This window comes from Phaethon lepturus, unplaced genomic scaffold (genome assembly GCF_000687285.1).
Source record: "Phaethon lepturus isolate BGI_N335 unplaced genomic scaffold, ASM68728v1 scaffold18954, whole genome shotgun sequence".
NCBI classification, from domain to species: domain Eukaryota; kingdom Metazoa; phylum Chordata; class Aves; order Phaethontiformes; family Phaethontidae; genus Phaethon; species Phaethon lepturus.
In genome coordinates, this window is record NW_010537234.1 from 1,560 (window position 1) to 27,636 (window position 26,077).

Here is a 26,077-nt window from a genome sequence, read left to right on the forward strand (position 1 = left end):
TTATTACTAACTTAGGTGATCAGTAACTCATTTCTTATGGGGAATACACTCAGTGTTTTGGGAGCAAATTTATGTTCAGATTTTTCCTGTTGTGATCTACCTGAAGAAAAAAAGACCCTGTAATTATAGTAGTATCCTCCTGGCAGATTCAGATTTGATGGTGCTTCAATATGGTCCCTGCGTTCTCATTAATGCATTAAATTTATATGCCATATGGCATCTATTGAATAACAGTATTTGAGGCTTATTGCCACTTCGAAGTGGCCCATACTCCGTGATTTCTTGAGTACTTGACTCTGCTGTTAATATTGTATTTTTCTTTTCTATATAAAATGTGATCTTAAAGTATACATGAGAGCATATATAGTTATCCTTAAAATAGGTATTGCTATAACCACAGCTATAAAAACACTTTTACTGTCCTCTCTGCTTATTTCTTTAATATCACCATGTGCCAAAGGCATTTCTGGCTTCCTGCCAGAACTACTCCCCCTCTGAAACGAATACTACAATATGCCAGAGAGAGATGCTGGGTTCTCTACGGGGTCTGGAAGATCACAAAGTCTGTTTATTTATTTATATTATTATATTATTTTTGTTGTTTTTTTGTTTCCTTTCTGCAGCCAACTTTATTTGAGCAAAGGATCTGTGTGTCCAAGGAATGGGCTAAAGTCAGAGTTTTAAAAGAAATTAGAGATGCAGCAAACAGGCAGAGGAGATTTTTGGGTGCGATGGGCCTGAGTGTGATGTTAGGGGCCTGGAAGGCCACAGGAATGACCTTGTTTCATAGCTCAAGTGTGGCAGAGGGAATAATGGCCGCATGACACATGGTATGTGTTTGCTCACTTGATCATCTTAAAGATTTGTTCTTTTATATTTGTAGGATCTACAGCTAGAATATGGCCATGGTCCTCAGTACGGCTATTTTTTGGGCGCAAATAAGTGAGTAAGCAACGGTATTTTCTGTCTTTAATTCATTCAAGACTGTTTTAATACAGAAATTACAAGTGTGTGCTAAAAGCATTAGCTGAAACAGATGTGGTAAAATGTCAAGCTTGTTTATATGGGTTACAATTCCAAAATTGCTATTTATTTCTAGAATAATGGTAATTCCAATGATACAGAATTACAGCACTTTTCAGTATTTGAGGCTGTGTTGACAGTACTGTCTCTATGGTGCTGTAAGCTTCCTTTTAAGAGCTGTTATCTTGGTCTGCTTTTTAACAACATGTTCTGCATGACAGGTCCCACAGAGCACAATTTTACCCCATCTAGGAACTACCAGTGCTGCTCTTTGACATTGCTTTATGCCCTTCTTCATGTTGTAGGGCACTAGGAACATTCAGTTGTTATAGATGATTTAAAAAAATAAAACTTAGCAAAGTCCTTAAACTTCATGTTCATACATGTAAATAATTTTGTTGTATTAATCATATGAAATAGTTTTCCATGTAATTCTTCCTTTCCACCAGATCTCTTAATTACATTTGTGCATGTCAGAATTAGGATGTCTAGCTTTGCTTTGCTAAATTCGATCATATTTAAAAAATCCATAGAATCTAAGCATAGAACATTATATTTTTCCATATAGTTGCAGAAGATACAAATACTGATACCTTCCAAAATCCTGTTCTTTCTTATCCCAGTGTTTTGCCTGCTATTCTTCCCTGTCTGTGTTTTCAGACAGAGACAGAAAAATGAAGCAGTTTATAATGTTACAAAAATTAACTAGAATTTATTCCAATAGTAGTTTAATCTTCTTGTCAGTCTGATTTTCTTGGATAGTGGGGATTTGTTTTAAAATTCTATCCACTTAATATCAATAAATTAATAAATGCATGTGAAAGTGTGTGGAAAAAAAATATATATAGCTATGTTCATTTGTATGTGGATGTTTGATCTATGAACAACTGAACTAACATGCTTTGGGTTATTTACTGACAGAATCATAGGAGCATTTGCCCTGGCTTTTGATAATTAAGTTTGTGTGTCACAATTAAACTGTGTTCTTATTCTTATTTAATGCTGAAGGAGTCTCTTAAAATCAGTTGAAGAAGAACTGCATCAGCGGTAATTTCTATTCTTTTATTTTTCCCTCTTGTGTGTTTCAAAGTCATTTGTGCATTGATTTCTTATGTCTGTCACAACTAGTTCTTGTTTGTCCCTGTACTTGCTGAGACATTATGGGAAAGGCTTAGTTGTCTGGATTGCAGCTGTGCTTTAAAGAATAATAATGATAAAAAACTAAAAGACAGTAAAATTCTATAAAAGAGGTAGTAGCCCTTGAGCTCAGAATTTTTCACAGTAGCCGAAGTAATTTTAATACAACTCACTCAGCCCTGGTACTGTGTTCATTTTCTTAGGGGACATGTGGCACATTTAGAAGATGATGATGATGATGCAGATGATGATGCTAAACAGTAAGTCCTTTCTTATTGTAAAAATATTTATAAAAGCTGATTCTTGAATAGATGAGAATTTTCAAAAGAATTGAATCATGTTCTATCCTTAATAGCTCAAGATTCTTTTTCCTCTATCGCACTTTTGAAGATAGGCAAATAATGTTGTTTCTAGATTGCATCGCTAGAAATTTTCTTATTCTGATGATAAACTTGTGATAAATTGGGGGGGGGGCGCAAAATCTTGTTCCTCACTTGATACTGTTGTCCTTTTATCTTCTATTACTGAACAAAATCTTGGCATAGTTACATGGAGCTAGTAATTCTTCTGATCCTGATGCTGGTATCATCTTTAGAACTGATGACTGTATATTAAAATACAGCTCTTAAAAAATACATAAAATATATACATAACTGTCGTCTTGAGATGATTGAGTTCTGTCCACATTCTCAGCCAGGAGGATGCTTGTATGATTGCTTGATTTTGGAATAGAGCTGGCTCCCTTACCACAGGGAGAGCAAGGTTATGTGACTGCAAAGGCAGTATCAATAGGCATCTGTTAAATTAATTATGCTCATATTGAATTCCACTGGTATAAGTATTCTTTGGGCTCTTTTTGATTGACAGATGTGAGCTGAAACAATTTAAAATGCACAGCCAGTATGTTGACGTTTACATTCCTAAATAAATCTGATGTAAAGACCAAAACAAAAGATGCTGTTGAGACAGAATTCTTGTTTACTTTCTGTTAACAGATAATTTTGAAAGCTGTTGCTTCATGCCAGAAACCTTTAAAACATGTTATCTATTGCTGGCATCCGTCTCTTGACAGAGAACTAAATCTCTCTTTTTTTTTTTTTTTCTTTTTCCTTGAGTTACTTTACTGCTGTTCTTTTATAACAAAGGCAGTGTTTTTATCACTGTACTGAACATGAGGGGCAGCCCCCTTCAAGAAGGGTAAAGCTACCGATAGTGTCTGATGTCATCTAGCTGACAAGTACATGAAACTTGCATTGTTTAATGATCAACTTCTCAAAACACAAGTATGTTTGCTGTTTGACACAAGTGATATTTACAGAAGAAAAATTATTTTTAGTCGGTTTTTAGCAGGCTTTATTCCCTTGCTAATTCCTTAAGAAATTCTTTGTATTTCATTATTAAGCAGTTGTTTAAAGGCATCATTGATTACTCAGTTCATCAATAATATAAAGCTCCTGTGTCTTGTCTTTGAGAGGAAGAGGTTGATAATGCTGCTCATTGATTTGCTCCCTTGCATTTGGACAAAACTGAGAACCTGCTTTGCTCATAGCTGGATAGGCCTTGGTAATGATAACTCAGGCTTCCTGCACTATAGGATGTAACAATCCCCTATAGCTCCATACTGCCAGCTCTACTCTGATCGCCTTCAGTGAAGATGCTCTGCGTAGCTCCCCTGCTGCAAGCTTGGTTCCTCCATCTGTACTAATCTCCGGATGGTTTTTGTGTACGGCTCTGTGTCTGTCCATTTTTGCTTAATGTTGCTTTATTCTCCCTGTTCCTGCCCCCTTCCCCCATCCTCCCATTTGCAGCCAGTGTCATCAACTTCAGTAACATTCCAGGGCTTGGGACCCCTTGATCCCTGCTGTCTTGAAGTGCTTACACTGATTTCTTTGTCCAGTGCTTTGAGATCCTTATTCCTTGCACAAGCTCCATCAGAACTTTCAAACAGCATTGGCTTTAGCTGCTTCTGCTGCTGTCGTGTTTCTGTGGATTTTCTTTTTCAGGTTAAGCAGGAAAGAGCCTGATAACTTCCATAGAGGTTCCAGTTCATCTCAGGACAGTCACCAGTGGCATTCCAAAAAAGTCCTGGTGTTTTTCACTTCTGTATTTCATCCTAGGTACTGTTGCCTTACAGAGAGGGCCTGACAATTCCCTGTAAGCACAGGGTAGGCCATGAATTCCTCAACCTTGGATGAGACTGATTCTGCATCTGTGTATTTCCTTTTGGTATATGCTTGAGCCCAAAGCTCTGCTGCAATATGTTGGTTCATCAGCTCAATCTCAGATACCTTTCTCTGGAGCCCACTGAAGATTTAAGGCTTTTGTTTGAATTACATTCTGAGAGATGGAGCTGCAATGGAATCACAGAACCACAGAATCATTAAGATTGGAAAAGACCTTTAAGATCATCAAGTCCAACCACCAACCCAACACCACCATGAGCACTAAACCATGTCCCGAAGTGCCATGTCTACATGTTTTTTGAATACTTCCAGTGGTGGTGACTCCACCACCTCCATGGGCAGCCTGTTCCAATGCTTGACCACTCTCTCAGTGAAGAAACTTTTTCTAATATCCAATCTAAACCTCCTCTGGTGCAACTTGAGGCCATTTCCTCTCATCCTATCACTAGTTACTTCAGAGAAGAGACCAACACCCACCTCACCACAGCCCCCTTTCAGGTAGCTGTAGAGAGTAATAAGGTCTCTCCTCGGCCTCCTCTTCTTTGGACCAAACAATCCCAGTCCCCTCAGCCCCTCATAAGACTTGTGCTCTAGACCCTTCACCAGCTTCATTGCCCTCTCTGGACATGCTCCAGCACCTCAATGTCCTTGTAGTGAGAGGCCCCAAACTGAACACAGGATTCAAGGTGCAGCCTCACCAGTGCTGAGTACAGGGGCATGATCACATCCCTAGTCCTGCTGGCTGCACTATTTCTGATACAGGCCAGGATGCTGTTGGCCTTCTTGACCACCTGGGCACACTGCTGGCTCATGTTCATCTGGCTGTCAACCAGCACCCCCAGGTCCTTTTTCCACCAGGCAGCTTTCCAGCCACTCCTCCCCAAGCCTGTAGCGTTGCATGGGGTTGTTGTGACTGAAGTGCAGGACCTGCCACTTGGCCTTATTAAACCTCATACAGTTGACCTCCACCCATCAACCCAGCCTGTCCAGATCCCTCTGCAGAGCCTTTCTACCCTGGAGCAGATCAACACTCCTGCCCAACTTGATGTCAACTGCAAACTTACTGAGGGAGCACTCGATCCCCTCATCCAGATCATCAATAAAGATATTCAACAAGACCGGCCCCAAAACCAAGCCCTGGGGAACACTGCTTGTGACCAGCTGCCAACTGGATTTAACTCTGTTCACCATAACTCTCTGGGCTTGGCCGTCCAGCCAAGAGTACACCTGTCTAAGCCACGAGCTGCCAGTTTCTCCAGGAGAATGCTGGAGACCACATGTGACATTGGTCACTTCTCCTTTCAGATCCAGAACAAAAACAGTGGAGCAGCTGTACACCTTCCACTCCAAACTGATGCCACTGTATGACTCTAAAGCTGGGTGATTCATAGCAGCAGAGAATCCACATGCTTTAGGGGATGATATAAAATTATCTCCATTTAATAATTTTGGTTGTTTTGATATTTCTTTTTCTCTCATGCAGCAAAACTGGTGATGCTTGAATTTCTTGGTTACGGAAGCTGGGAAAGCAGAAATTATTGTGGCACTGCCCGGCGTGATCAGTGGTGATAAACTGCACATGAACCTTGGTGTTGAAACCAGGGCATGCAGTCCTTTGCACAAACGTCTGTCACATTTATGCCAAATTGTTGGCTTTTTTGTTTTTTACATTTGGCTGCCCAATAACACTGTGATGGCTGTCTGAGCTGCAGGGAAGAGTATGAAAGAAAATACAAATGGAGCTTGGACACACATGACTGAGGACTTAAGCTTGGTCCCATGTTACGAAGAGAAAATAATTTCCATCACCATAGCAGCTGAAGTGCATGACACAGGGTAACCCATTCTCAGAAGTTGCCTTCCAGCTTCTCTGAAATGAAAGCAACTGATAAAATACCAGGACACAAACTCATTTAAAGAATGAAGCAGAGCAGACAAGTTGTTGATCTGTAAACAAGCAAACAGATACCTTACTACTTGGATATTTTGCCAAAACTTTAGAACATAATTGTAAAATGAGGAAAATACCATGCAAGAACGTGAAGTTTTCAAAGATGTATTCCTAATTATTTAATGGAAATAATTTTCTGTTCCAAAATATTAGGAAACAGAACAGTGTAAGTGTTTTTAAAAACAATAAAAAATGTAGGAATTTAGAATTTTTTAAAAAAATACAGCATATTCTTTAAAACACAGAACCAGCAGAGGAAGAATGCTCCTGATGATTCAGCTTTCTTGTTTGCTGTTGATATCTTGTATTGTTGAGCCAAGATGTTGAATTGTTCTTGTGTTAAAAAGTTGTCTTTCCTAAGATTCCTGTGAAAAAAGAACCTCATGGAAGAAAGAAAAAAAAAAAAAAAAAAAAAAAAAAACGAAGCCAGACAGTAGCCTCACTGTCCATTGCAGATGGATTTTGCTTTCATGTGTAAGAGTGTTCTGAAGAAGTCGATGGTAAATTTTTCAAGGAATGGTACTCATCAGTTTTCTTGTAACTCCCATTTGCCCTATATACCTACAGATGGCCCTTTAAAAAAGCTCACTGATCTATATTTCTGCGTTTAGATATCTGCATTTCCCTACTTTTTTCTGCACAAGTATGTGCATTTTCAACAAATCAGTTCATGTTGCTTTGTGCAGTCTAGGGAAGATCTCTGATACTTGAGTTTTCAGATAGTATCTGTGGTATACACAGCAGTAACAAAATGCTTGAAAGTATTCACGATGCACTTATTTGAACATAATAGTGCTTTTGACAAGTTAACGGTGTTTGTTTCTACAGCATTTATAAAATCCTCTTGAACACTGCAATGCAGGGTTCAGAGAGCTACACTGGATAACAATCTGTTTTGTTTCTTTTCTTTATAGTGCTACTATGAAACCTAAAGTGCCACCTCCTTTACCACCAAAGGTAAGTGAGGGGGATTTTGTTGCTCAGAGTAAAAGGCCACTTTAAATAAAGAAATGCAGAGGTGTGTGAATGACTATACTGATGGCTCTCTTACTTGAGCCATGAATTGAAGACTTGAATCAAGTTTTAAGTGAAGGGTGTATCCAGGGGGTTGACCTATATGTTCATAGACTTTAATTGCAAATCTGCATGAGGTTTTGCACTGTAGGGTATTTGTCAGTGTGAAAGTGATGTTTCTGACTAATTGCACTTCCGATAGTTTGGAAGGAATAAATTGAGTACTTAAAAATTGTAGTGCCAAATAAAGCATCTGCTTGCTAACTTTGGTGTCTGAATGGTGATCTTCAGGGGCATGCCTGGATCAGATTAGATTTTGCATGCTGCCACTTGAAGAGTAAGTGAATCTTTTCACACTGAAGTTATCTTAATATGAGCAAAAATAAAGAGAAAAAACACTTTTTTTTTTACCTGGCTGTCAGTTCCCCATGCTAAAACTGCAGGTCTGGTTACTTGCCCTCCTGCACTAACTACATGTGTGTAACTGAGAAGGATTTTAAAAGCGGCATTAGTGCAGTCAGTGTCTAAAGAATGTTGCGGGTTGTAGTTACATCCCCTATTTTGTGATTCTTTACAGTAAGATCGGGCTGTATCATTGAATGTTCCCTAGTTTCTACTTAAATGTCTGGTTTGGTTATCTGTAGGTATAAACAGTGACACTTCCAAATACCCAAAGATTGTTTAATGCATGACTTGAATATAATCATTTTGGATTTGTCCTTTGTCGATAATAATGTTTTCCTTATTGCTATGCATTACAAGGGAAGAGCTACTGATGTCGTCTGTCTGGACTTCTGTAAGGCCTTTGACACAGTCCCCCACAACATCCTTCTCTCTAAATTGGAGAGATATGGATTTGATGGGTGGAAGTGTTGGGTGGAAGTGTTGGGTGGATGAGGAATTGATTGGATGGTCGCATCTAGAGGGTAGTGGTCAATGGCTCAGTGTCCAGATGGAGATTGGTGTGGGGTGGACACCCCCCCGAGGTGTCCCTTGGGGATCCATATTGGGACCAGTACTCTTTAATATCACAGAATTGTAGGATGGTTTGGGTTGGAAGGGACCTTTAAAGGTCATCAGGTCCAGCACCCCTGCAATGAGCAGGGATTTCAGCTAGATCAGGTTGCTCAGAGCCCCGTTCAATCTGACCTTGAATGTTTCAAGGGATGGGGCATCTACTACCTTCCTGGGCAACCTGTTCCAGTGTTTTACCACCCTTATTGTAAAAAATTTCTTCCTTATATCTAGTAAAAATCTGCCCTCTTTTAGTTTAAATATTGTCATCAATGACATAGACGGTGGGATCGGGTGCACTCTCTGCAAGTTTGCAGATGAAACCAAGCTGAGTCATGCAGTTGACATGCCTGAGGGATGGGATGCCATCCAGAGCGACTGAACAAGCTCGAGGAATGGGCTCATGTGAACCTCATGAGGTTCAACAAGGCCAAGTCCTGCACTTGGGTCGGGGCAACACCCAGTATGAGTCCAGACTGGGGGATGAAGGGATTGAGAGCAGCCCTGCCCAGAAGGACTTGGGGGTACTGGTGGGGGTATATGAAAAGCCGGACATGAGCTGGCAATGTGCGCTCGCAGCCCAGAAGGCAAATCATATCCTGGGCCGCATCAAAAGAAGTGTGGGCAGCAGGTCGAGGGAGGTGATTCTGTCCCTCTAAGCTCCTCTGGCAACACCCCACCTGGAGTCCTGCATCCAGCTCTGGAGCCCTCAGCACAGGAGTGACATGGACCTGTTGGAGATGGTCCAGAAGAGGCCACAAAAATGAGCTGAGGGATGGAGCACCTCTCCTGTGAGGACAAGCTGAGAGAGTTGGGGTTGCTCAGCCTGGAGAAGAGAAGGCTCCAGGGAGACCTTATTGCAGCCTTCCAGTACTTAAGGGGGCATATAAGAAAAATGAGCACGGATGTTTTAGGGCCTGTTGCAATAGGACAAGGGGTAATAGTTTTAAACTAACAGATTTCAACTAGATATAAGCAAGACATTTTTGACAGTGAGGGTGATGACACCCTGGCACAGAGAGAGAGGTGGTAGATGCCCCATCCTGGAAAGGTTCAAGGTCAGGTTGGATGGGGCTCTGAGCAACCTGATCTAGTTGGAAGTCCTTGCTCATTGCGGTGGGGGGTTGGACTAGATGACCTTTAAAGGTCCCTTCCAACTCAAAGATTCTATGACTCTATTGTTTCTTTCTAGTTTGCTTTTTGAAAGTAAGTTGCATAGCAGAACATGTTGCTTTATCAACTTACTTGTGAAAATTCCAGGATCCAAATATTGCACGTTTGTTTTTTTTTCTCATTGAGAAGTAGCATGGAATTTTTGAATCTTTTTTCATTAGGTTTTTATTATTACTGTGTCTTTTTCAGCCAAAATCCATCTTTATGCCCCAAGAAACTCATCCTTCTGAAAATGATAATCAAGGGACAATCAAGAGATGCCCGATGTCAGAGAGTCCAGCAAAATCTGCATCTCATGTTCCTCCCAGACCACCACCTCCTCGATTACCTCCACAGAAATCTAATGCTTTAGGTAATAAGTGTGACACCAAGATGTATACAAATATTTCTTAAATTATCTAATGTGATGTTATTTCAACATCCTATGTTAAAATACTGTGGCAATTTTTCAGTGGTGGACAAGTAGCAGAAAATGCATGAAAGCCAAAAAGCACAAAGAAAGCATGCTTAAACTCTTTTAAGAGGGTCAAATGTACCTTCTAGTAAAGTCACTGACACGATACATAGGTGACACAATTGCTTTTCTAAGCAACAGCCTTATAACGTATCGTAGGTTTCAGATTCTGGCTGACTCTGTCAGCTGTTGTCATTCGACATGTCAAGAATAGAGGTTTGCTTTTTAAGTAATGAACTGGGTTGGGTAGTATAGCAGGTAACTGTGTTTGTATGCTGTTTGCTCGGGCTGTTTCTTTTATGCTTTTGTTAAAGTCTGATGCTTTGAGAATTGTCCTGGACTGGCTTGTTTTAAGCAAGCTTAATGTCTGACTCTTTAATTGGTATCTTGCTAGCTCTTTGTTGCTACGTATTTAGTACTGCAGTTGATGTGATTTGACTGTAACACTTAAGCATCCAGTGCTAAGAAATGCCTATTTATAAAGAATCGATAATTGAAGCATTAGCTCTAGCCAAGTTTTCTTTAGATACATTAAATGCATTTTTCCTCATAGTTATGAGGAAATAGTCAAAGTTGTGACTGCATCCCTTTCTATGCCCACATTTGATTTGTTATATTAATTAGCAAAAGCCATGGATTGAGATTGAGCGTGGCTTTATACATGGTTATATGTGCATGTGTAGGAACATGTATGCTTTAGAAATAAATGAGGGTATCGGAACATGTTCTGACATAAGTGGAAATTTTGGTGCTTCAAAATTGTTTTTAGGCTAGGCTGCTCTTTGAGTTGAAGGTAGAAGAACACATTTTTAAATATGAATCTTTCTAGGTAATGGAGTAATTTCTGTACAATTAAATGGTGAAAGAGAAGGATCACCACATCAACAGAATGAAGCTAGAGAGAGTAATTTTTCAAGGAGAGAAAAGAAGGAAATACTGGTAGGTATTTAAGCTTCTAGGTGTTATTTTAAAGCTGTCTCAGCTGTTTTACATGTGCAATGGAAAGGAGCGGGCACACTCTTTTTAGTATAGAAATAAGGCTGGATGGCATCTTGTTTACTTTGAATCAAACCACAGTTTTGCTAGATTGTCTAGTTGTGATACAGTCTTAAGCTGAAGTTTGAGTCGGTATTTAAACATGAATATACAAGATTAACTTGCTTGTATTTACATATTTGAGAGAAATGTAATAAGATTGAGATCCTGTGAGATGTAATGTGTTGTACTGAGCAATGACTAAGCAAATGAGAAAATGAAGGAATGTGCTGCCACCTGATGGCTTCCTGCAGGATTTGGCTGGCCCTGGGAAAGGAGCTGAGTCAGGGCTGTTCCCAAATGAGTCCTCCTCCTACCCCAGATGTAGGCACACAGGCTTTTTGGTCTTCAGGGGCAAAAAGATGGAGAAATGTAGGTTGAGGGTCCAGATATGCAAGCTGTATGCCTGATGGCCTCTGGAGCTCCGGGTTTCAGGGTTTAGCAGCTTGCGTTTAGTGTCAGACTTGAGTTACATATATTCATGTGAAGTTGCACTTGTGGAGAGAATGCAGTTTTACACCACCTGTAATCTGATCCAGCTGTGAGCTGAGGAAAGGGAATATTCCTGCATCCCTTTCTCCTCTTCCAAGTGAGTTTTTCCATCAAAGCAGGAAATGGCTTCCAGAGTGGGCACTGTATTACTATGATGCAAAAGCAAAAGTGGGAATGTGAGATAGGACAGAGTGGGGCATCTGTAGTTGGATCAGGTGAAACTGCACTCTTGGGGACTTCTTGTAAGGATGAGGTTGAAAATAACACTCTTTTGAGAGCAGTGAGGAGGAAATAGAGCAGAAACATTATGTGCATTTTTGTTTTGTTTTAAGGAAGTGCAGTACTTTGGAAAGTACGATTTCCTGAACTGCTTTGAACTTGGCATTTGAAATTGTGTGTTTGAAGTTTCCCGTGTTACCTGTAAAATACATTTCTTCAGAAGCATGTTTTTACTAAGAGAAATTGATACTTACAAAGGAAAGTGGTCTAGTACTGATTGATAGTTTAACACTGCATATAATATTGAACAATTGCTGCAACATTGCTTAAACTTTGTATTGCTGGATATGACATTCTTTCAGGCATCGTTGTAATGTGCAAATGTTGCACAATAGACTACGCAGACATTCAGTGAGGAGATATTAGGTAATCATAGTAGAAGTTTTAATGAAAGAAAATGATACTATTAGTTTGTGGTATGTGGTCACTAGAGACACGTAGTTAGCAAACTCACACAGAATTATGAAAGTGTTGGTTGGAAGGGAGGTATCATGCTTAAAAATGGAACTGTAGCCAAAGCTCAGCCAGGGCTTTCAGATCTAGTACATGTGGCACTGGACGCAGCGGAGTGTCCCAGTAGATACCTAGTGCCTTCCATTTAGCATATTGTAGAATATACAACACAACTTTACTGTCTTACAAAACCCTCCCTGCAGATTTTGTGTTATTTCTTACGTAGATATAAGTATTGGCTTTTTACTTTTTCCTAATAGAGTTATGCTCAATTATTTATAAAGTGCTTTTAACAGCATTCTAAAAAAAATTTTTTTAGACCTTTTGGTTATGCTGTGTTGTGGGAAGAGAATATGCATGTTCATGCATATGTGCGCATGTAAGTGTAAACACATTTTTCAACTTTTGTTTTCTAGAAACCAATTAGTAATGGCCTTCCTCCCACACCTAAAGTACATGTGAGTATTAGTCATACAAATGCATGTTGGAAGCAGGACGTATTTTCTTACTAAAACTGAGACTACACGTTTTGAATATTTGTAGTATTTTTTAAAAAATGAAAGCCAGTATCTCTTAGAAATGTTAAGCCACAGGTATGTTATTTCAGAAATCACCTTTGATCTTGTGCTCTTGAAGTAAATTTTGCAAGGTTTTTTGCTTGCTTCATTAAAAAGTGAATGAGAGTTCTGTGGCTAATGTTACAGAAGTACTTTCAGCGTACTGAAGGTACTTACTGATCTGAGGAGCTGATGCCTCTCAGGAATTGCAGATAGCTCAAAGTTTATACTATACAGCTCTAGCTTTCAAAACTTCTGAAGATGGATGCCTTAGGGCTGGAAAGAACTGTTACAGACATCTATGTGTACCTTTTATAACAGAAAGCAAACTAGAATTTCATTGTAATATCTGCATGGACTTGTCACTGTGCATTTAGCCAGCACTGCGATCAGAAGAGCCAGTCTTTCCTTCTTGACCATTTGTTTCTGCCCTCACTAGTCTCCTCCTTGTGTGCTGGAGCATGCATTCATGCAGTTGTGCTGTGCGCCAAATGAGGGATTCATCTGATTTTAAATTAACCTTTTTGCTACATTAGTCCTAAGACAGATCAGTTTCTCATCTTTAGATAAGAAAATAAAATTGCTACAAGTATGTGTAAGTGCAAATTGTATTATTTTTTATTTCCTACCCATTTTAGAGAAGCAGGACAGGTTAAGGTAGATGTCATGCTTCTGTTCCTTAGAACTGTAATCTCTTGCATAAATGCACAGGATTGTTCCAGAGCTCTGAATTCTTTATATATTTAGCATCATTTATTGAGGTCAATCCTGTTTTAATAAACTGAATATTAAACTGAATGCATGGCCTAGGAGTGCATACTTTTAAACTAGTGGATGACAGAAATTTGGAAGCACTCCTAGCATTGAAAAGAACTGAGTCATCATGGGGAGGGGGAAATAAGATGCATTCACTGACTGGAAGAAGAAAAAGGGTAGAAAATAGAATAGCTCAAAATGAAGTCATATGTGTTGAACTTTTGCCACAAACTTCAGGAACAGGCCATCAGAGAATGACTGTGAGTTGCTAATATAATGAAACTGTAAAAAGAGACTGACTAAAACAGGAAAACCTCTGAAGCTGATCAAATGAGTCTTTGGGTATTGGACTGCTCTCTGCATGTTCGTGCACCTTTGTTGTGCACTAATTCTCTGGTTCTGCTGGTCCTCGGGTTAGAAGCTCTTTCCCCTCTCGTCCTCTTTCCTCATCACAACCCACCATTTATGTATAACAAACTTTCTAACCTTCCTGTTAAGTGTTTGTCCTGGTTTCAACTGGGATAGAGTTAATTATTCTTCCTGATAGCTGGTGTAGTGCTGTGTTTTGGATTTCAGATGAACATAATGTTGATAACATACTGATGTTTTTAGTTGTTGCTAAACAGTCAAGGACTGTTCAGCTTCTCAAGCTGGCCTACCAGCGAGAAGGCAAGGGGTGCACAGGAAGCTGGGGCGGGAGACACAGCCAGGACAGCTGACTCCAACTAGCCAAAGGGATATTCCATACCATACGACGTCATGATCAGTGCATAAACTGGGGGAGTCGGCTGGGGAGGCGCTGCAGCTCAGGAAGTAACTGGGCCATCAGTCATCAGGTGGTGAGCAATTGCACTGTGCATCGTTTGTTTTATATATTCTTTTATCTTCATTACTGTAATTATTGTTGTTATTCTTTTTTTCCTGTCCTGTTAAGCTGTTTTTATCTCAACTCACAAGTTCTACTTTTTTTTTCCTCTGGGTGAATGGAGTTAAGCCAGTTGGCAGCCAGTCACAAGGGGTGTTCCCCAGGGCTTGGTTTTGGGGCCGGTCTTGTTTAATATCTTTATCTATGATCTGGATGAGGGGATTGAGTGCTCCCTCAGTAAGTTTGCAGACAACACGAAGTTGGGCAGGAGTATTGATCTGTTCTAGGGTAGGAGGGCTCTGCAGAGGGATCTGGACAGGTTGGATCGATGGGCTGAGGTCAACTGTATGAGGTTTAATAAGGCCAAGTGGCAGGTCCTGCACTTCAGTCACAACAACCCCATGCAACACTACAGGCTTGGGGAAGAGTGGCTCGAGAGCTGCCCAGTAGAAAAAGGACCTAGGGGTGCTGGTTCACAGCCAGGTGAACATGAGCCAGCAGTGTGCCCAGGTGGCCAAGAAGGCCAACAGCATCCTGTGCTGTATCAGAAACAGTGTGGCCAGCAGGACTAGAGAAGTGATTATCCCCCTGTACTCAGCACTAGTGAGTGTTCAACTTTTTCACTTGTTCAACTTTCGTAATAACACAGTCAGGTAGTGTGTTTTTCCTTGTTTGAGGTGGCTTGCAGCACTGGGAGAACGTGTTAGATCCTACCAATGAAGGAAGGCCCAGCCTGCTGAAATTCCCCCGAGACTTAAATGCCTCCATGGCAGCAGTCAGATCAAGTAGGCTTGCTTCAACCTTTTATTTCATGTTTGTGGCGTCCCCCCCACACCCCACTAGCAATGCAGATTCTCAGCTGTATCCTTGGGATTTGTTTTGTATTTAGAGGTGATACCCTCAGGCTCCATTTTACCCTTCTGAGGCATTTGCAGCAGCATCTTGGTTCTGCCGGCTTCCTGGAGATCAGGGCTGAGAATGGCCAGAGGAAATTGATTAGTCTCTTCTGATTTCAGTCTCCTCCTTTCTTGCCCAACTTATCACTGCAGAGCTCAACTAGGTCTTAGCAGTGAGCACAGCTTCACTCCACTGTGCAGCATCTCCAGTGCTTGGAAAGGTCAAGAGAATTGCATAGCTGGTTACAGGAGCAGCAGAAACACTTACCAATATTCTAGGAGATCCATGCTTCAAGTGTCATCTGGTGAATTTTCTGTTGAGTGCCTTTCAATGCCCTGCACACTTGGGAAAAGGCTTCCATAAAGTGGCCTAGAAAATCTCCTTATTATTTGTCTCTTTATCATCCCTCCTTCACACCCCTTGCTGCCAAGAGATTTGACAACATTAAAGCTGTCAATACCTTGAGGTCACTCTGTGTCAGTGTCTTCTCATACTCCTGCCTCACATGTATCTTTTCTCTTACTTCTGTTCTTATGCCTGCAGAATAATCATCTCGTTGTCTAGCCAGCTAGACAGCTGTACCCTGCTTTGTTACTTGGACTTCTGCAGTGGTACTAGCAGTGCTGAAGTCTTTCCCGTTGTCTTTGTGCAATGGGGTCTTTCATGTATTGATTTACCTTAATTAATTTGATTCTTCCCTCACATAAGTATATGTGGACAAACCCATGGACTTCATTATAGTGATGCAAAAATGAGAGATGTCGAAAGCACAAAAAAAGGTCTAATTTCTGCTGCTTTGCATTTTAAAGGGTTAATTATGAAGTTCTTCTTTTCCCTCTCTCTCGCCTCCCCCTTCCTCTCATTAAACTATGTTCAGAAGTGACTGAAATGTGTGCGGACTTTCTTATTCAGCAGCAAGTTAACAAAAAAATTGTCCAAATGTTAACACAAGAGCTATTTGGTTAATTCAGTTTAGAGATTAATAATAATTCACAAAGTATTAATATAAAGTGAAAACATTGCCATTCTGTAGCTGTGTTACAGAGTATGTAGCTCTGTGTAAAGGTGATACCTGTTTATATTCAGGATGGCAATGCTTACCTATGTTCTTATGTTTGACCATTTGATAAATTATAATATTTCACTTTGCTAATTGTTGTTTACTACTGCATCATTCCTTTTCATCTACATGACTATCGGTCAGCTCTGTTTCTTAACGAAATAGGATGGGTAATTGTTATGTTGATGTTGGGGGGAAAGGAGGAAACTCTGGCTTTTGATTTTTCTGTCATCTTGAAGCAAATATACTAAATATTCTTATAAATGCCTACAAATACTTATGCTTCACTGGGGGAAGATGGAGAGATTGGTTACATCATACTATGCAAGACACTTACTTAATAGGCAAACTGAGTTTATTGGGGTTATGCTGAACAAGGAGTGGGATCTTCTACCAGAGATTTCCCTTTGGGAAGCAATCAATATTGAAAATAAGTTAATTTTAAATGACTGATAGAGAATCTGAGACTAAGATTTTGATTGCTGCATGACCTAGAGTTTTATTTTAAATGTGTGAAATATGGCAAGAATGAAGTTCCTCTGTTTAGATTTTCTAAAGTCACAAAATTTGGGAAGCTTTTTCAGGTTTGTCACCTTTGTAGAAAGTATGTGCTTAGATTGTTAATTTAAGAACTAATTCCAAAATGCTAATTCTGGTATGTTTGTTCAGAAAGGTCTTGTGCACAAGGGAAAAATCACTTTTAAAAAAATACCCGTGTCAGCTTATTGTCTGGATGAGGTTATTTTCCATGTGGCAAGTGAAACTGCTCTTAAACTTTTATTACCACTTTAAGTAAAAATACTCCTATTGGAAATGTCACATTTTAGTTTTTCATATGGATATTTTTAATTGTTTTTACTTCTACAGATGGGTGCTTGCTTTTCAAAGGTTTTTAATGGCTGTCCATTAAAAATTCATTGTGCAACATCATGGATAAATCCAGATACAAGAGGTAGTGTATTACGTGTATTTTACCCATTTTGTCATCTCCTCAGATTTCAAGAATGCTTAGATGAGCAAGACAAATACACATATTGTAAAATAGGTTTACTCATAAGCAGAAGTTCTTTAATTATGCCACTGCTGTCTGAAATTCAATGTTTTTTTAAATTATGTTAAGATATATGGGGTGCAGTTTTCAGCTTTGTTTAAAAAGAATAAATTACATATCAAAGGTAAAAAAAACCCATATTTTGTTGTTTTTATTCAAGACTCTTCTCAACATTTTAGTCCAAAAGATGCCAATCCTGATTTATTTTTTTAAAACCTGATTTCTGGAGGTCCTAGTTGAGATTGATTTCTTTATCATTTATTTGATCCCCCTCCCCGCAAATCTTTCTGGTCCTACAGGTTTCTGCAACACTTTATTTTTTCGTAAGTTTTAGTGCTTTATTATATAGCCTGATGAAAGGGGTAATTGGTAACTTTGTACTTGCATTGCCTGCAATTTCACCTTTTAATTATAGGCACTATGGATGTGCTACTGAGCCAGTAAGCAAGAAAATACTTAGATTTTTTTAGAAACTGAAGTTACAGAAGTCCATTTTTTGCAGTTGATGTCTTCTCAATATGAGATGTCTTGTCTTGTTCACATGCCTAAATATAATCCAGGGTATTAATCATGTTCAAGAAGTGAGGCACCCCCAAAGTACTGAGAAAATGTTCCTGTTAATACTGCTGTAATTATTTTGCTAATAACTAATTGGCAAACTAACTGCTGTTAATAATTTTGTTAATAACTTTTGGAGTACTAATCAATACTTCAGAAGAAGGCTATGAATATGTCACGAAATATATGGATATATTATATGTTTTTATATAGATACAAGTATATTTAATCTATACATGAGGAAATTGTTCACATGAATTCTTGCTTATGGTTGCATCACTGCTGTTTTTTATTCCAATTGCAACTCACAAAAAAAATACTAGTCTTCCCTAATATCTTAAAAACAGCCCCATCCACAAATTTAAGCTTCCTTAGCAAGATTAATTTTCCATGCTTTCAAAACCGTGACTATTATAGGTTGGTTTGTTTCAACGTGTGTAATTGTTTTAAGTTTTTTGGTTTTTGGGGGTGGGGGGGCGGGTAAAGAGCTGCATACTCTTACAGAATACACATTCCTTAAATCAGGATTTATAGATTTTCTTGTTGTTGTGTTTGCAGATCAGTACTTGATATTTGGTGCAGAAGAAGGTATTTACACACTGAATCTCAATGAACTTCATGAAACATCAATGGAGCAGGTATATTTCTGTTTTGATATTTTGGGGGAAAAAAATATAACTTTGTGGCTTTTTTTTTAGCCACTCAGATTATTATTAATCTTTGCAAAAATTGTCTTTACTACAGTTACATAGGCACTAGCTACACTGAGAATTATCTTAAATGTTTACTATTGAGGGTACCTTACAGTCATGCTTAATTTTTTGGTAGGCTGAGCCATGTTGAAGTAGGAGTTCTACATATATCTATGTGTTGAACTTCATAGTGCATTGTCCTGCAGTTAAATGATTTGTTAAATAGTATGTAATTTCACTGATCTATTTTGGATGAAAGTTTCTATTTTCTTTAAAGCTTGGTTACAAGATAGAATGTTTGCAACAAACACTGTGTTTCAGCTACAGGGAAGCAAGGAGAACCTTTATACAGTAGATTCCATTATTTTGGTCTTAAAAGCAGCTTTACTGATGAGACTTAGCTTATTGAATCCCAATTAAAACTCTGTCTTTGCAGAACCTTATAAAGAGTAATTTTTTGAGGGGTTACTGTAGGAGGTAAATGCCAATAGCAGGCTTTTTTATATGGTGTGTTCTCCAGCTCTTTTGTTAATCTCTGAGAGTTGTTTTCTTTCCTGCCTTCTCCCTAACTTAGGGAGCTATGCATCTGCTATTGACATGAAGGAATTTGCAAGGACAGCCTTCTCACTGTAAGCTGGAGGCACTGCTGTTTGTTCATCTTCCAGGGTCCAGACGTTGTAGATTGTCTGTTGTGTTGAGAAGGCGGCCTAGCTAGCCTGCACTGAGTTCCATGTAATCCCCATAATCATACTGGTGCTTGAGTTAGCTAGTTTAAACCTAGCTCAGGTACCTCTCTGATGCTACACTGCAGTTGTAAAACCTACCCTGAGAAATATCACTGATACAATAAATCTTGCAGGCCAAGTAGACCAAGGAAAGTTTTGCTTTTTTCTTTTTTTTTTTAATTGGCAAGGAGAATAAATGTAATGAAACTCATGCTCTCATATGTGTCCTTGTTTTCTCAAGTCACTGTTCTGTAGTGCATTGTCTAGTAAGCTTTTAGGGAAATGTTTTAATAAGCACTTAGAGATGAGAAGAGATGCTTGTATAAACAGCCAGTAGTGTGGAACAGGAGGAATGAGTGACAGGTCAATCAACCTGCAAATCTGAAGTGTTGCTGTTCTCTAATCCTCAGATACAAGCCTACTAAGTCACAATATACTTATGCAGCTACAGAAGATCAATTAAACTTGCACATTACATTTGGATGCAGCCAGGCTGGTAGATCATTACAGTAGGTTTTTCCTACAGTGTGTATAGGTTATGAGAAGACTTCAGGAATAGTAGTGCACCCTCTGTGCTAACCGTTTATTACATTGTTATTTATGATAACAGGCCATAGGACTTTAATAGCATTTTCAAGTTCTGTGTTTCACTTCATTGTTTACTCTCTAGGTCTGATACAATTCAGTGTAAAAGAAATAGTAGTATCCTTGGTTATTTTTCACTACATTCCACTTCACTAATGGACAAAGTAGAAATAACATACGTTTCAAGGAGTTAGCACAGCTTCAAGATGAATCTCTTACTCTTTGACCAAAAAAATCCTCCAATTAATTTACAGATCTGTTCAAATCTTTCTAATAAACCAGAGGAGGGGGTGTTATTGTTTGTTGGGGTTTTTTTTGTTTGTTTTGGTTTGGTTTTTTGTTGTGGGTTTGTTTGGGGTTTTTTTAAGAGAAAAAGAAATTCCCTCCTGAGTGGTCTCTCTAGCCCAATAGTCTGTTTCCTAAAGTGGCGGTAGGAAATGCCCGTGAGCTTGGCCACTGTCTGCTGTCTGTTCTTCTCAGACTCCACTTCAGTCATTGATTCTGACTTCAGTCATTGAATTGGGGATGTTGGAGGATACCTGCCTATTTGCTTTTTGTGTCCATTTATGGACCTGTTGGACATAAGTATGTCTAATGCCTCGTTTACGCTGTTCGTACTTTCCACCTCCATGACCCCTTGTGGCAACACGCTCCAGAAGGTGTGTGAGAGTGGGGAAAAAAGTACCAGTACCCAGTACCATCTTCTTTTTGTTAATCTTTTTTTTTATGTCTTGTTGGCCCTATTTTCCTAGTAATTGTGGGATTTGACAAATAGCAATTCTGTTTGAGTTTTTGTTGCATTGAGTGTTTGTTGCATTCCTTGATCACTTAATTGAAATGTGTAATCATATGCAGATGGAGAGTCCCTTCAAGTGCCAGTTTTAATTGCTTCAAGAGACTTGGACTATCATGGGCTTTAGAATGGCTGTGGTTTGTTGACTATGCTTTGTTTACTGAAGTTGATGATGTTAAGCTTTTCTCCTTTGAAGGAGAAATTTTGATGGTTTGTAAAATTTTTGAAAAAGAATTGATTGATCAGTATAATGACGTTTTGTGGGCTTATACTTGAAGACATGAATATAAAATGTGATAATTGTCCAATTGTTAATGTTTATGTTAAATATAGTGTATGTGCCTAAGATGTACTCTGAATTAACACTGGAATCCAGGTAAACATACTTGTCTTAGAGCTAATTTCTGCTACAAAAAGCAAGTCAATATTAGTTTTGTCCTGTTGTCTCTGCAGATATTAATTGATCAACTTAATGTGCTCACATTCTGTGTATATCAAACTGAATGCTTTTCTTTCTTTGTTTTTCCTTCCCTTTTTCAGCTATTTCCTCGAAGGTGTACATGGTTATATGTCATGAACAATTGCTTGTTGTCAGTATCTGGTAAGTTACTGTGCTGTCTTTGAGTGATAGTGCTGGTAAACATTTGGTTTCATATTTGAAGTGTGGTTTTGTTTTCTAATTTCCAGGTAAAGCTTCTCAGCTTTATTCCCATAATCTACCAGGACTGTTTGATTATGCAAGGCAAATGCAAAAATTACCTGTTGCTATTCCAGCACATAAACTCCCTGACCGAATACTTCCCAGGTAAATACACATCATTAGATACATCAGAACATCTTAATTCTGGGAGTTCCAGATATGCTTGTGAAACTGTGGGAATAGCAAATAATATGAAGCTCTGTTCACGGATTGCCATGAATAACTCATATGGGCATTAATCAGAGGGTAGACCCCTAAATTTACATGAATCAAGATGTGAATATACTCTTATTAGAGAAATGGGTTTTGGTACATTTTGCCTTCTTGTCATGAAGCCTCTTGTTTCTGGGCATAGCTCTTCTCAGGTATAGTCTAGTAGGATAAATCCTGGTGGTACTTGATGCTAAATAAAATCTAGGGTCAGTATTGTACCTGTGGTATTTCAGGCAAGTAGAAATGGTGATCTTACATTAGTTACTCTGAGCCCTATCTTTTTACTCTATTTAAAAAAAAATGGGGATGTGTTATCTCTTGCTGCAGAGGGAGTGGGCTCATGGGTTATTTTGAAAGCTTGAAAGAGTAGAACTGGAGTACAGATCTGACATTCATCATTGGCTAGTCATTTTTCGCAGGCCAGTGTGGAAGGTATTTTTGTTCCCGGATGCCTACAGCACATTGTGCATGCAGTCCCTCCAAGTTTGTTTACTAATAAGCGCATACAAAATCCCAGAGACTGGGTACAGTGCTGGCTGCCAAACAAGCCTTAGAAGCCCATTCAAATCCAAGAGGAAGAGGTAGTAACACTAATCTAGTTTGCAGAGAAGCCTTTGGTTTTTAAAGTGCAGAGTGAATCACTGGTTCTTCTCATATAATATGCTTTCTGCTAGTAAATTGTATTATAGAAGACCTGATTCTTTGCTACCTTTGGTTCTATTAACAGTCTATTAACATCTAATTCTTGGATTCAGGAAAGGCTTCTTGTTCAGTCATCTGCAGATTATAATGGTGTAACACTTGTCTGAAAATTGTGTTCTTCCTAGAGGCTAAATTCTAATTACCTAAGAGGTAATTTGTGCTTTGAATTGTCTTCTGTGTACCTGCACCACTGTTCTGCTCCTCTCTCTTCCAAACTAACTTTGTCTGGGTGACTTGGCTTGAGGACTGCATCAGCAGTGGACTAATAACCATAATTATGGTAAGGATCATGTGAGGAAAACCTTCAGACTACATTCAGCCTGGAATGATACCTCACCTAAGCTGTAAAGAGGACTCAGAAAATTTCTCGTCCAGTCATGTAACTTCCCAAGAAAAATGCAGCAGAACCTGAATGTGTGAGTGCCAAGACAGTCATTCAAAGACAGGAGACATTCATTTAGATAATCTGTTTTGCTGTTTTATCTCTCTTTAAGGCGTCAGGGCAGTAACATTTAGCCAGGCAGAAAAAGTATGTAGAAGAGCATAACTTTTTTTTCCTACCAGGCCACAAAGTGTATTCTTCAGCAAGCTCCTGGATGCCATGATGATGAGTGCTACATGAAAAATGTAGATATGTTAAAAGCAAAGTTTTCAGTAGAGAAAATGCAAAGCAAAATAGAATTCAAAGTAATTTATGAGGTTTGTATATTCATCTGCAAATGGTCTAAGCTCAATTTATGATACTTGGTAGGCAGACATTCAGTAGCAGAAAATACGTCTGTGGTAAGTCTCCTTCCTAGCTTCTTCCCCTTGAGTGTCCTTGAGCAGTTCCTTTCAAACCTTCCATTACTTCTTCCTAGCAAAATCTGTGGCCAGTACTCAGTTTTCGTGCTACTCAGTCCTGCTGCATTATCAATCACTTCTGTACAGCTTCATTTGAAATGCTATGCAAGTATTTTCCCAATTCATAGCTTTGACTGCAGCATCTCTCTTATCACTCCAGTTATTCCCATCTTTTCTACAGCATCAAACTAGTTATTTTTTACTGTCAAGGCTACTGTGGCAAATCTCCATAGTATCTGTTGTCTTCTAGTCTGTATAGAAACACTGATTCCCACTACTAGCAAATAACAATATCTTCCCTGGCTTATCTGATGAATTGTCAAGTAACTTTTTCCATGATTTCTCAGGGAGCATCCCCTGCACATGAGAAAAGATCTTGCAAAACTGTGTTCCAGTCCTCCTTCAGACTTCCTATTGAAATGCATGCTGTGCTGCCTATGGAAAGTTTTGCATAATTTAAGCTGTTAGCTTGCAAGGACACTAGCCCAGCAAGCTATCCAGTACAGTATTGTCTCCTACACTCTTGGGTCCATGTGTCTTGTCTTCGAACTATAATGTCCTTGGGACAAGAGTGGGCTTTGTTGTCTGTGTGGTATCCAGCACAAGATGCTGGATAAGTTACAGCATTACAAAGAAGAATGATCATGGGAGTACCAATAGATTATCCAGGCATGTGTATAAATATATTTAATTGAAATAGCAAGAGATAGTGGTAAATGATGCTTGAAGGTAGTGGGGTACCTATTCCTCTCCATTCCTGACTTTTAACTGCATTCATAATGCTGCATTAACTGAGCAGCATCTCGGTGCTAACAGAGGGATTACCATGTATGTTCTAGGTACATCATTTTAAGAAGAAATATACAAATAAATATGTTTGGGGAGGGGCAAATATAATTTTCCCACCACCAACTCTCTCAAAAGAAAATCCATTCAATTGTTTTAGTTGATCAATAATTCTGTGTTTATATCTTGCAGGAAGTTTGCAGTGTCTACAAAAATTCCTGACACTAAGTGGTGTCAGAAGTGTTGTGTTGGTAAGTAAAGATCTGCAGAATAAATGCCAGGAAGCAGTACAAATGGTGGCAGTATTAAGATTGCTGAGTCAGGTTTAGGAGGTAAATGGAGAAGACACTTCTGTCATATTATGAAACTATGCATTTGCAGGCAATGAGCTCATTCAGGTTAGTCCTTGTGTTTAAACAGTGAAAATTTCCCCATTTTGTTCTTCATATATAAAGACAATTCTCAAGAAATGCAGAGAAGCAGAATGCATGTCAAATTTAAACCATCCCTCAGGAAGAACCTAATCTCCGTGCATGGCAGTGACTTAAACTTAAGTTACCATCAGGTTTAAGTAGCCTGACTTCCTAGCACAAGTTCCAGTTATCAATATTGGATGATAAAAATCAAGGAGTATTTTCAGTTCTTTGAGGACAGTGTTGTCTCTAAAGCCTTTACAGTGTGTTCAGAGTGACAACTACTGAAGTGTCAAAGCTGCATTGTGTTAAAACATGTTTTAAAAGGGAGATGGGGGCAGATAGATTAAAAAAATCCAACAGCCCCCCCCCCCAAAAAAAACACAAAAACACAAAAAACACCCAACCAAACAGGAAAGGTAACTATGGATGATCTCTTGGGATCAAGCTCCTTTCCCTGGAAATGTTTCATCTGGTGTTCCATAATCAAATATTTGGTGTGAGGAGTTGTATTATACAGGAGATTTTCAGACACTCAGTGGTAAGTGAGCATCTGTCATTTATTCTTATAAAAATCTCCCTGATGTTGTTAAAACATCTGATTTTATTATCACTTCTTTGTCCAGGTCACCTGTTAAAAGCTGACTTCTTCTGGGATACAAATTCTCTAGGGTGGCTGGCTTTCTGACATGAAAATTAATTTGGAAGTCCGTATGTTTTCAGGTCTCTGTTTATGAAATGACAACCTGGTGGCGTGCTTCTCTATGATCTTAAGGTTTCTGTACTAACAGGCACGGAATTTAACAAGAGTGCTGTGGGACTTTGTATTATGAGGGGGAGTCTGCTGTCCTGGCATTCAGAGATAGCTTAGCCTCATAAGTCTGCAGTCTTCCTTGCATGATAGGTGTAAGTGATAATTTGTGATGGCAAAAAGGGCAGCTGCAAAAGGCAGTTCCAAGGGGAGAAATGATGGATTCCCCTCTCCTGCCCTGTTTACTATGTGCAGCCTGAGCCTCTATTCCTCCTGGCAGCACAAGTATCCCTTTGGCCTGGGGAAAGCAGCAGTGCCACAGGAGACAGAAAAAGATGAGAACTTCTGGTTGTCTTTCTCTACCTTACAGGTGTTGGTAACTGCACGTTTTGTGGTTTCTGCTGCTGAGTTGGCTTGGCCCTTAGCAAGGCTGGAGCGCTATTTACTGCATTTTGCAGTGGGTTTGACTGGTGTCAAGAACTTGGATTAATGAAATTAAGCTTTGATGTTTAAGGTGCCAAGGGATTGCTAGTGGATTTCTTTGGCAGTGAGGTAGCATGAGCTTATTTCACTTAAGTAGATTAGTACTGGCTTGTAGAACCTTATCTGAACTGTGTTGTTAATTGCCGGATGGCCCACAATCACTTTACTGCACTTTAAAATCTGATCTTTAGATGTCATTGTACAAAGTGCAAAATAACAGTTGTTCGTCTTAATAGATACACTGGTAGTGCTTAAGGAATGAAATCTTGTCAATACCATAGAATTAAAATTGTGAAACTTGAGATTTCACAGTGCTCTATTTTGCACCTTTATTGTTCTCTTCCATTTTTTTAATTGAGTGCTGACAAACAATAGAAGAGCAGTTGAGTGGAAATAGATGATGTCACTTTAAAAAAAAAAAAAAAGTTAATTTCCTGCT

At 39.1% G+C, this 26,077-nt stretch overlaps 1 protein-coding gene across 1 annotated transcript in view; it reads left to right on the forward strand.

The window, feature by feature from the left end:
- Positions 1–883: 883 nt before the first annotated feature.
- The window catches only part of MAP4K3 (mitogen-activated protein kinase kinase kinase kinase 3), a gene marked incomplete at its 5' end in the record, with an annotated part of 38,125 nt that continues 12,931 nt past the window's right edge, over positions 884–26,077 (forward strand). Inside the window, 12 exons of the mRNA XM_010286440.1 lie at positions 884–942; positions 2,032–2,070; positions 2,364–2,420; positions 7,209–7,251; positions 9,685–9,847; positions 10,779–10,888; positions 12,625–12,666; positions 17,211–17,295; positions 18,511–18,590; positions 21,288–21,348; positions 21,435–21,552; positions 24,184–24,242. Of these exons, the coding sequence (XP_010284742.1) occupies positions 884–942; positions 2,032–2,070; positions 2,364–2,420; positions 7,209–7,251; positions 9,685–9,847; positions 10,779–10,888; positions 12,625–12,666; positions 17,211–17,295; positions 18,511–18,590; positions 21,288–21,348; positions 21,435–21,552; positions 24,184–24,242 (916 nt within the window). The remainder of the gene's footprint in view (positions 943–2,031; positions 2,071–2,363; positions 2,421–7,208; positions 7,252–9,684; positions 9,848–10,778; positions 10,889–12,624; positions 12,667–17,210; positions 17,296–18,510; positions 18,591–21,287; positions 21,349–21,434; positions 21,553–24,183; positions 24,243–26,077) is intronic.